Source organism: Crassostrea angulata, chromosome 8 (genome assembly GCF_025612915.1).
Source record: "Crassostrea angulata isolate pt1a10 chromosome 8, ASM2561291v2, whole genome shotgun sequence".
Classification (NCBI taxonomy): Eukaryota; Metazoa; Mollusca; class Bivalvia; order Ostreida; family Ostreidae; genus Magallana; species Magallana angulata.
The window spans coordinates 8207321-8219651 of record NC_069118.1 but is presented as its reverse complement, the minus strand read 5'-3'; the positions used below and the strand labels follow the sequence as shown (position 1 = coordinate 8219651).

General features: G+C 34.7%; 1 protein-coding gene across 2 annotated transcripts; it reads left to right on the top strand.

The window, feature by feature from the left end:
* Window positions 1–554: 554 nt before the first annotated feature.
* LOC128159038 (uncharacterized) lies at window positions 555–12277 on the top strand. 2 transcript variants are annotated; one of them, XM_052822074.1, is made up of 7 exons: window positions 555–708; window positions 1564–1654; window positions 1809–1941; window positions 2535–2666; window positions 6539–6704; window positions 10168–10290; window positions 10607–11701. In XM_052822074.1, the coding sequence occupies exons 2-7, from the start codon at window positions 1640–1642 to the stop codon at window positions 10932–10934; spliced, it is 897 nt and encodes a 298-aa protein (XP_052678034.1). In that variant the 5' UTR covers window positions 555–708; window positions 1564–1639; the 3' UTR covers window positions 10935–11701. The 2 variants fall into 2 exon arrangements, with proteins under 2 accessions (XP_052678034.1, XP_052678035.1); XM_052822075.1 differs by lacking the exon at window positions 10168–10290 and having other exon boundaries at window positions 10607–12277.
* Window positions 12278–12331: the final 54 nt, after the last annotated feature.

Below are 12331 nucleotides of genomic sequence, written 5' to 3'. Positions count from 1 at the left end.
ACCCTAGAAATATTTGGAATAAATTATCTAAAAGTTAGAAAAGTCCTATATATACACACATGATATTGGCCTAAGTTTAATTTGCTCTTGAAGGTCCAAGCCCCCGTGAAAATCTATATACATGTATACAATTGATTCACATTAAGATATTCACGCAAGCGCAGACTCGGGGTTTTTTTTCGGGGGGGGGGGGGGGGGGGGCATTTTTACTATAACCTTCACCCCTATTCCAATCCATTTCGATTACGAAAAAAGATAGGATTGGAAAGGCTGATAAAAAAGAAAGCTACTTAGTAATTATTTCGTTGGGATGGATGTGGAGGGAGGGGGTAGCGAAAGGTCAGCTACCTATTTTTCATAACTTTACTATTATAACAGTATAATGACTAGCTCTCTCACTTCTTTGTCACTGGTCCCCCCCCCCCCCCCCCCCCATCCAACTTGCAAGTGTGTGTGAGAGTGGTTGCCAATGTTGGGGGCCGGACCGGGCCTGAAAAAAGGGTAGGAGGGTATGACACATACTTCCCCTCCCCGGCGAGTTTACGTTTTACATGTTGGTCCGTTCATTTCACAGGGGCACACATAACAAAAACTGATGAGTCAGAAGCCAATCCCTGCCATGACGAGTGCAATGTCGATGCTTACTGACATAATTTAAAAAGTAATTCAGTAAGGGAGGCATGTGTTTATAAATACTAGCTTCACGAGGTAAGATATATTACAGCTCTTACTTAACACTATCTGCATCATGTTGGCCTTAATTAAAGAAATCAATGCATAATATGCTTTACAAAATATAGGATATTCAAATGAAATATTAACTTAAAAAACCAATATACGAATTTGATACATATATATATATATATATATATACTTGTTTTTATGTAACCGCTAATTAAAAATGAACACTCAACCTTAATTGCATATAAACCTTTGATTTTTCAGAACTTTGTTATTTATTAATCTAAAAACGCTCATTCAAATACGTATTTCTTACATTACAAAGCTCTATTTATAAACATACTTTTTATAGATTGGGTATTTCCAGTTTTTTAAATAGCACTGCTTGTTTACTCGCAAGCACTCTTGTATAAAAAAAACCTAACAAACCAAAAAAAAAAAAAAAATAACAAAAAAACCATCAAAGGACAATTAACAGTTTGGTTTCTCTATCATTGAAGTGGGGCCCCGAACCCCACCATACCAGCCCCTCCATTGATCAGCTTATGAATATTGCACATACTTACAAGTATGTTAAAAGGCTAGTTTTCCAATTTTTTAGGACATGTTTTGAAATGGTGAAGAAAACTCACATAAAGGAATAAAAAAAAATCAGATATTAGACAGCTAGCCTATCTCTAGTTGGTGGAACCTATCCCTCTTCCACACTATAGATGCAGGGTCTGAAAAAATTAGATGACCTGACCCAGCGAATTTTTTCAGACATGCGGCTTAAACAATGTTTTACGTTCCTGATACATGCACATTGATTTACCAACTAAGATACCGTTAAATTAACCGATAATAAACACCAATTTTTCATTTTGGTTTTTTTTTTCACAGTTAACCTTCAGCTTGTTCTTTCATGGCGAAGTCCAGAAGACTCTCCTTTTGACAATGGGAATTTATATCAACACTAATGGATACCAAAAGGGTGTGTACTATAATTTTTTTAATAAAAAAAAATCACATGACTATATATTTAATGATATTAATTAATATTGCTTTCATTAATTGTCCGACAAGTACTTCACTTTCTCAGTGGTATCGAAAACCACATATAACAACTGTTAAACCGTACTTTGTAGATATCAACTCTAGTCCTTCCGTTGATGTCTGCTGTGTGTGTTGTCCTCAGTCAATCAAGGTCTACTTGCCCAAGGAACCAGGTCTTGCACAGAAATTATGACAGATGTTGTCAGTACGTCAGTTGCAAACCTCGTAAGTATAACACTTTCAATATAATCCTCACATCATAATTAATTGATCAATCGATAGATTGTCTGATTGATTGATTGATTAACTGATCGATTTATCGAACAATTATTTTTTTCTTCAGAATACCCCACTGGTCCAGAGCTGTTTAGTTTATCAGAATTAAAGATTTTCCTTCATTCTAATTGCATGCATGGTTGATAGTATCTTTATAAGACATATACAGCCATGCTTTCTTTTCCTAGATAAAGAGTTGCATATTATGCGCTAAATTGAATATACTTACATCCACTGAGTATGTAAACTGCTACTCGAAGATACAATATTTTTCATGCTTTAAGTCACGACATTTGAGTAATAAATCTCACAAAAGAATGCTTTTATCTTCATATGGGTATAAGAATTGCGATCATTGCAGGTTCAGTTAACTTAAAAGTATTTATGTAATTTTGCTACAATGCCTAAACTGAATTAAAACTAATGAACTTTTTCCTTTCTAATTTGTTGAAAGTTTACTTAAAATATCAATTTTGATTGTTAATTCTCATATGCACTATAGATACGGTCATTTTTCTTAGTTGAATTTGGTCCTTTTTCAGAGCATTATGTAAGGGTCTGTGACAGGGAGGGTGGGGCCGATGTGTGTGTCCCCTGCGGCCCTAATGCTTACCTGGACGATCCCACAAACAGTTACTTTGTGTTCGACTGTCTAGAGAAAACCTGTGGCGAAGGTACGTATAATTAAACACACATGTATGTACAGTTGTACTAGTATAACATTAATATACAGCACAAGAAGATTGGCGATGTTTATTCTTTTAAGAGGGAGGTAGGTAGGGTACATGTAGGTCTCACTCTTGTCCCCTTCCAAAAACGATGCAACGTGCCTGAAAGGATCGAATGTTGAACTATATTCTAAATGCGAAATCTAATCTAGGCAATCAACCATTGAAACAAGCCCACAGACTACCGGCAAAATGTTATATAAAATAAATAAAGCTCACACATCAAAACAATTTGAAATAGTTGAATAAAAGCTTACTTTGGACAAATGTTGTCGCTTTCTAGAAACCATTGACTGATGGGCGGACAGTGGCATAAACATGCCAGTCACGCAATGCCTGCATATGCATTCGGTTCCAAGTCCATGTGGTTTTGTTTGAAAAATGGCCAACAATATGTTAACCGTTTGGTCATTTCTTTTTAGATCTATATCAGTTGTTATTCATGATGTGACTTAATTTTCACTCCTACAGTTATCATTGGGCTGCTCTATTGACTCAAAGGCATTACCTTTTCGTAAGTGGTTAAAATATACGACCTGCATACTGGCTGTTCATATTGTTGTCAAGTTTCAATGCATGGTAAACAATTGGTTATTGGCCGTGGTAATCTTGTTTGGGTTACTTTACCATGCGGGAAGGCGTAGCGCTTGCTTTTACATGGGGCTTACATTTGCATTTCTTGTTTGTACACAGATAGACATTTCATTCAGCCTATTATCTACAAATCCACGTTACATATTTATATTTGTATCTTTTGGTTTCTAGAAAGTTTTATATTGCTTTGCCATTCAATAAAATGTTATCATTTTTTAATCAATATCAAACCAACAAGAATGTTAAAGAGGTCGAGGTTTTTAATTTTTATTATTAACAACAAACAGTGACATGATATTGATTTTTACAAAAGTAAATAAAAATGAGATAACTTACCATGTAAATTCAAATCCAAAATTCAGATTTATCAAATCAGTACAGACTGTTTAAAACTTGTAATGTGCATTTATATAATTTTTATATACACTTTTTATGAATGCCTTTCAGCAAATGCCCAATTTGCACATTTTCTCACAGGCTCAGAACAAATCCAGGTCCAAGATCTGAGAGTATGATATTCTATAGAATTAAAATGTTAGAATGCGTCTCTATATTCCATTGTTTTCATTCCATAAATGCAAACGGTGAATATTGATATCTACTGACAAAATTGTTCTAAAACTGGGTTTATATAACACAGAATGGTCACAGCTCTACTGATCCTTCTGCTCCTGTCATTACCTACTCATCTATATTAACTTCAGCGAAATGTTTGTTTGGTCTGCGTTTGTTCGATCAGGGGTTCTATTTGTCACGAGAAATTTGGCGCCGGCGGGAAACACCCGTTCTCGTTCCATGTACATTGCAAATTTCTCGATATTTCTTGGCTGCCAATGGCTTGGTGTCGAAGTGTCAATGGTGAACACGATAATTTTGTCACCAGAGGGGCCACACGTGGGAAACATGACAGCTTTCTCGAGTTCCACGGAGGAAGAAACAAAAGACATCCATGCAAACTTGGTGCCTACCTGATATTTTTCGAGATCGGTCGCCGACACTCGCATCCTGCGGTACGTGATAGAGCTCTCCTTGCGGAGTTTGTTCCAGAACAGAAGGAGGAGCTGATACATCAGGACATACGGACCTAGCGCCAAGTCGTCTGCCGTTGGCATGTAGTCAGCCTGGCGTTGGCGCCTCAAAGCCGTGTTCAGATGGTCATACAAGTAGTTTTCCTCAATGGTATAGGCATTGATGATAGCTTCGTAAAATTCTTGCTTTCGTTTGCATGCTTTGATGTTGTTGCAAGTTTCTTCGCAGACGACGTAAGCCGCTTCAGCCACTTTGTCGCGCGCTACTTTCCAGCGACCAGGCACAGCGTTGACATTCTGCCAGACCTCGCGCAGTAAGTCGTTGAAAGTTTTACTTTCGATTTGTTGTGGTTGAAAGGCTGTTTTGTACGCGGCCAGAGTTACCTTTAACAGGCTGAGAACATAATCCTCCAGTCCCGATGAGAGTCGGTGAAAGGTTTCTGGAGCCTGTGCTCCTATACGACTTTCGTTAGTTTGTAGCAACTGAGCGATCTCCGTATGATTGAATCCCGAGGCGATTTCCTCTGCCGATTTCCCACCTGTTGGACCAATTTCAGACAAGCCCTCTTTGGCCTTGATGCGGATATCACAGGTGGGGAACTGGAGCAACTTATTGACAACGGGGTAGTTGTTCCACCAAATGGCCTGATGCAGTACGCCCCATCGCCGGTTTTCTGGGATACAGTTCAATAGAAATGGTTTGCGGGGTTTTGAAGGATGTCCTAAAATCTTCCACACTACGTTCCACTGTCCATTTTTTGCCGCAAACAGCAGTGCGTTAATTTCCTCCGCATCTACCTGTATTTCGCTGACGGACGTCATGATTGCCACGAGAATTCTGCTCTGTATACATAATGGAACCAGTTTTATATACCTAGAAACGAAAATAGAAAAACCATGACGTTATAAATGGGGAAGCCCATTTTACTTTTTGAAAACCAGTTTCTGTTTCTCTATCAAGAAATTTACAATTAATGAAAAATTTCCATATGCCTGTTGGGTACATCAATTATGATATTTGCATAATGCATAAGAGTGAATTGCAATGTTTGCTGATCGACCCCTTGTACTTTTCCTTTTATCTAAATACATGTATATCTGATAACACAGCAGATCGACGCACACTAATAAAGCCCAGTAACAACTAGACGTGCTTTGTCTGCATTTATGACGAAACAAATCATTACACACGAATAGCTCTAATTGAAATATCAAAATATAATATTGCTTTATTAAAATGTTGGATGTTTTTAATTTGTAAATATACACGTAGCTAAAATGAAAGTAAGATCGAGAACTTTTTTCATCCGAATCTAAATACAGGTATTGATTGCTTGCTAAATCGGTTAAGGTGGATTTTTTTCTTTTGAACAGTCAATGTTAAAAATAGAATAGAATGCTACTATTTTTCTAGCAGTCAAATTTTAACCTCGCCTTTTAAAATTTGAATTATATGTTTATGTCAGGCTTATTTGATTTGGGTTGAAATTTTTTATGTTTACAGTGTTACACTGAGAGTTATTTCTAATTCCGAAGCAAATTAAACGTTTAATGTCTTTTGCTGAGTTATAGGCGATATTCAGAACTCACATGGTGGCTCGAGCCATGTGTTGGGGTTTTTTTTCTACAGAGATAATTCTTATTTTCTAGTTCTTAACTCTTGAATACAATGAACTGTTTTCAGTATTTGTCATATTCAACCTTGTTTTAAACCTGCAGGCATGTTCATGAAACTTTCCTAAGAGATGACTCAGGGGAAAAAGTTAAAGAACATTCTAAGATTATCTTTATTTTACATTTTGAGTGCTTAATAGAAACTAATGATGTTCATTAAATTAAAAAGAAAGAATTAAGATAAAGTTATCGTGGATGACAGTGGTGGTAAAAGCAAAAGATCGGACTTGGTTGAGGAACTGTGTGGCTGCCTTATGTGCCACCTGGTGTGAAGAGTCAATGAATGAATGAATGAAAGAGAGCTCTAATCTCAATTATACAACATCTGACACTCTCTAAATATAAACATGTATACGTACATGTCTTGCTGCATGGCTTAATTATCACTCAAGGGTGTAACAGCACCCCCCCCCCCTCCCCATTGCCCCTACACACTACCCCCCCCCCCCCCCTCCCACTCTCTTTTACTTGTATAGCTATGTCGATGAAGTAATAAGATTTGATTATCTTTCCTTATTTTAGACACAGTACCCATCGACTCCCCAGCCACAGAGTTCAATGGCTCCGCTTGCTCTAAGCGATGTCGCTGTAACCCTGCCAAGAACTACTGTGGGACAGACCCCTGCAGGTGTCGGTACACTCTGTGCAGTCAGGGGGAGACCCTCCTACAGAACTGCACCTGCGTCAGGTATTTAATGATGCTTCATTTATATTGTAATGGCGGCTGAACAATCTTTGATTTGTCGCTTGAAAAGACTTTCTTATTAATTTCTTTGATGAATGTCTGGGTAATCAAGGTTTTGGAAGACCTTTTCAATGACGTTTTATAACTGTCTCGGTTATTCTTAGTTGGCTGATATTTGTGACTAATGATTTATGCAGTAATTACTAAGAGCTATAGATACGTTTCCTATGAAATAAAACAAATTCTAATAAATACATTGTATTTGAATTGTAATTTTAACGACTTTAAGTTCGACGTACACCTGACAATGATACTGTTTGATCTAAACACTAGAGTAACCCCCAACAACCCACCTTGTTATATAAAAACACACGGCATGAAACGTTTCCAGGTCATCCATACTGCGATACAGCATACGTAAGATTCATTGTTACTGATCTACATTAATAGCTTTAAATATAGGTAAAGATATAAATGATCTTACAATAGACATGGTCGGACGATGGAACGGATAACAGATGCATTACAATTTAAAGTGAAAGCCTTTTAAGTGATTTAAGATGATTAACTTAACTTAATAATTTACAATTTGAAATATTATGGCCCATGTGTTAACAGTTCTTCTGTCAAATAGTGAACAGACATATTTTTCTTGGTAATCTAAAAACTGGTATATTTTTTTTTTTATATAAAATATCTCGATTACTCCATGCTAGAGAAGGCAATCTGAATGCTTGCTTTTTTATAAGTATCGAGGCTGTGAAATGCATTACCCCGGCCATAAGTTTAAGGGTGGCACTCACTATATATTGATTATATATAGGGAAAGTGCATTTAAACTCACTCTTGAGAATACATGTGCTTTAAAACTGTCGAAGTATTTTGGCACCGTCAACAAACACCGCATACGGAAAAGATTTTATTTATTTATCATTAAACAAGGGTTAAATGTATTGTAAATCGGTGTAAGTACTAGTATTCAAGTGGATTGATTTTTGTTAAACATCTCTATCCATTTTTATCAGAATTTTGATCATTGGACTTATAATCATCTTTGATTATTTAAATTTGATTATAAACCACTGTTAATTAAGTAATTGCTAACGTAAGGAATGCAAGTAATTTTAATTTCTGATGAGGTTAGACACAACAAATTAGATTTTTAATGATACATTAGATAAAAAAAAAAGAAATTTACATATGCCATAAATAATTAATATTTAGAACTGGATAATGTTCGATAAATTTCAGAAGATGAAGGTGAAATAGAATTCTGAGATATCAATAAAATGAAGTGAATCCTCCTTGCACAAGAAGTATGTCATGAATAATAAAGTGCAATTTAGTTCTAATGTTTGGTTGGTGAATTTGAAAATTAGTTGTGGAGAGTATTAAGTTTCGTTCTTTCTATTGCGCGTCATAGCAACGGAAGTTCTATATTCATACACATTCTTCTTCGAAACACTGGTTGAAATAAACTGTTTTGAAAGTAGTTTTTATTATGTTAAAACATTACCTGATTATATTGTTGATCTGTAGCTGCATAACTGTAGCTCTCCGGGAAAAAAAATATTGACAGACCTGAGAGCTACAGGGCCACCCATTGAAAAAATTGTATATTTATTGCGCAGAAAAACGTGCGCTAGTTTTGGACTGATTTACCTAATTTATACGCAAATTCTGTGAAAACAATTAGTACCATTAAATTCTTCATGCAATTTACTACTGATATCGCCTCTTTATTTGCCTCAGACTTTCATCGAAACACGCTACCGACCTCGGAAAATCAAGTATGTTGAATTTTCATCGAGATCGAGTCGCCATTTTTACATGTAAACGAAGTGCACCACATGAATTTACGGGACTGGTGATGGTGTTGTAAAGACTATCCGAGGCAAGTGAACAGACGATATATCAGTAGTAAATTGCATGAAGAATTTAATTCACAGAATTTGCTTATAAATAAGGTAAATCATGCAGTCCAAAACTAGCGCACGTTTTTTTCGCAATAAATATACAATTTTTTCAATGGGTGGCCCTGTAGCTCTCCGGTCTGTCAATATTTTTTTTCCCGGAGAGCTACAGTTCTGCAGCTAGTTGATCTGCAGACCCTCTACGAATTTTTTTTTTTAATTTATAAAATTAATTTTCTATACTAAATAATTAAAGAACAGTTATTTTGTAGAATCTTCATTAGACTGTTTTATGTTAGGCGATCGATTAGGTCATGACCGATTTTAATGTAATATCTGAATTTTTCAAAATTAGGTGGGTTTGTTTTACTTGGGAAAGATAATAAGTTAATGTTTTGTTGATGCACTCAAGCAAAAACTTTTACCCGGCCCTTAATCCATAAAAAGTATTCTGAAAAAAAAATTATCTAATTTTGAATTCATATGTATTAACTGTTACCGAGTAAAAAAAAAACTCTTTTGTTAACTATTTCCCATAAAAACCCGCAGAAATTTCATTCAATTATTAAAAGTAATTAAAAAGTTGCATCAATTCAAAAGGCCAGCTAGTTTAACGACAATGTTTTATATGGCCATTGGAAATAATTGGGATTTCTTTAACTATTCAGAAGATGTAAAATATCTGTATATGACAACCCAGTAAAATGATATTGTGCTAAGCAACATTTCTCAGTTCCGTGTTGAAGATGCAAAAAACGAATGTTTCAACATATTAAGTAATATACAATTTCATTTCGAAAGAAAATAATTCCAAACTGACCATTTGACATTGTATAATTGTACTGATTAACTTTGAATGTCTGTTTTTATACTGAATTTTGGTTACGTGGTCTCAGATAAGCTTTTTGTCTATGTGTCTTGGGTTGTAATAAATCAATCATTATCAGGGAGACATAGAGGTCATTTTGTAACACTCCATTAAGGAATCAAAAGAGGAAATACACAGACTACTAAAATTTGTAAATGTGTCAAAATTGTATATATTTAAACATGTAGCATTCAATATTACTGGATTATATTCATCATTTATGTCTGATCAAAATATAGAATAAATCAAGAACAGGTCTAAATTGGGTTTTTGATATTTCTATCACATTGATATTTTTTGGTATATGCCACTGAACGCCAGGTTTTTTTTCATTGATTTAGACGTATAAGTTATTGAAGATTTTCAGTGTACCTTGAAAACTCAAAACCTATTACATGTACAATATGATAAAAAAAAATTATATTTTTCTGAAATATTTTATTATATTGGGATCAACAATATGTAAACATATGCTGTCATATTATACACTGATAATTTGTTAATTTATCATTTAACTCGTGAATTTTTTTTATTTGTTATAAATGGTATATAAATCATAAAATACCATATCCGTTACACTTTTTAAAAAAGACTGACTCTAGTGAAATATTTAAGGAAAAAGCCAAGCCCAATTACATTTTTACATAAAATAAAAGCCCGATACCTATTATACTTTTATTTTTAGAGATCTTTTATCAACACCGTCCGCCACTACACAGGAAGTCAAAGTCTCTGAACCTCCTCCTGTAATCCCCACTGGTCAACCCCCTTCTGACGTCACAGATTCTGATCCGGTTACTGAAGACATGTACGTATGATGTATCGATACTTCGGTATATTGCTGTAAAGTTCCAATTACAGTGGATAGTATTGCTTACCACTCGTATCCTACAATATTTATATATATATCTTCATGTTCGTTTTTAGGGTCTTCCGTTTCCAAAATTATTTAAAAACTTATAAAAAGGAAATTAATGTAGTAACTCGTACCAAATGTCAACATTTTAATTCAACCCTATCATTAATTCATAATCAAACGGAAGACCCACTCGTTGCTCGCAACGAGATCGTGTCTAGTTTTTCTTTTCTAATTTTAATATTTTAATTTCTTCAAAACACTCTAGAGAGGAGGCAGAAAACGGCGGCAAAACAAGTATTGATAAATCAGATTTTCCTGATGACCCAGGGAATGTTTCCGAACCAGAAAAGAACAAAACAATGATAATTATAGCAGCTGTTTCAGTCGGTGTGCTCGTTGTCGGTGCAATTGGTGCTGTGTACATTTACCAAAGGAGAAATAATTCATCGTACTTGAATATTATAAATGTTACTAATAACAAAACCAGAGTTCACAATTATCAAGATTGCAACGTGCAAATTGGAGATAAAAACACTCAGATCGTTCATGAGTTTGTTTCGGAAAATGAGAGTGCATCATCAACAGATGAATAATAAACCAAGATGTGGTATTGCTATATATGTGGCATTAAGTGATTTACATTCGTGGCATCAATGATATAATGCTGGAAGATATTGACTTTTGTGCATTGTATATTCAAATACCTTTACTTAAAACAATTGTTACAGAGATTTTATGACATGTGTGTACAGTGTGACGAGGGTAATGATCTCAATAATGATCTCTGGTTTTTATGAACCTGGGGATTTAGCTTAAAATACTACTCATCATCCGGGGTCAAAATATGATAAAATTAATGTTAGAAAAACTTTCAAAAAGAATGGTTAGGAGTTCCCTCGCCAAAATTGTTGGTTTACATAATCATCCAGTCATTCCAAAAAATTGACAAGGAAATTGCAAAAAATAAATCTTGTTTTTCAATTGCAAATTGCAAATTGAACAGGCCTGTACGTTGTGGCATGTTAAGGTGTAACCGTACACAAATTTGTGTCACAATTACCTACTTGTAATTGTTGAATGTGAATAAGCTTAGTCCGAATACTTGAGATACTGGTAGCTCACGAAATGAGCTTATGCAAATCAGTCAACTAAATGTTTAACTGAAAAGGTGACTGAATGACATAGTTATATCACTCAGATACATGTACCTTTTATTTACTTTGCAATTATGTATATCTTTTAAGTCGAGTTAAAGGCAGAACTTCATCCTGTGTGATCAGGCCCCGCTGTCACAAACTTTCTTGAAATCAATACTCAGCTTCAAGTCTGAGTTTTTAACCCCAAATCATATATATGCACTTTTCTTTAAAGGATTTGAGTTGAGGACTGAGTCGAGCGATTTGAAAATTTTGGTGACCGCGGGGCCTGTATATACCTGTATGTCAGAATAAAGGTGCTTGAGAGTCTTTATGGGTCGTATGTTGATAGTTTATGAAATGATAGACTAGGTTTAGAAAAAAAAATATACATGTAATATATATCAGTGAAGAAATTGTATTGGAGATTAATTACACACTCGATCTCAAATTTCCGTTTATTAGAAAAAATATCGTTATGATTTTTTATCGACCTGACGACGGTCTGAACATGATATTAATTTGGTTTAAAAAAAAATTATTGTCAAATATTTTATACTTTTTTATGATAGAAAAATAAATGGTGTTTGGGACGTTTGATTATTTCTGGTAAATTTTAACTGAATGTTTTGAATAACATTTCAAGCCTATTTCAAACATTTGAGTTTCTTCCCTTTTGGTACATATAGAAACTAACTTTGAATGTTGATTTTACGGTATAATACATGCATTGTTTTACTTTTACACAAACTGTGAACCATCCTCTGGTGTGTCTTACATTGTGCATGTTTTACTAATGAGAGTAATTTATGTTTCAATCAGATTTCGTGTTGATTAAACATTCCGACAGTGAA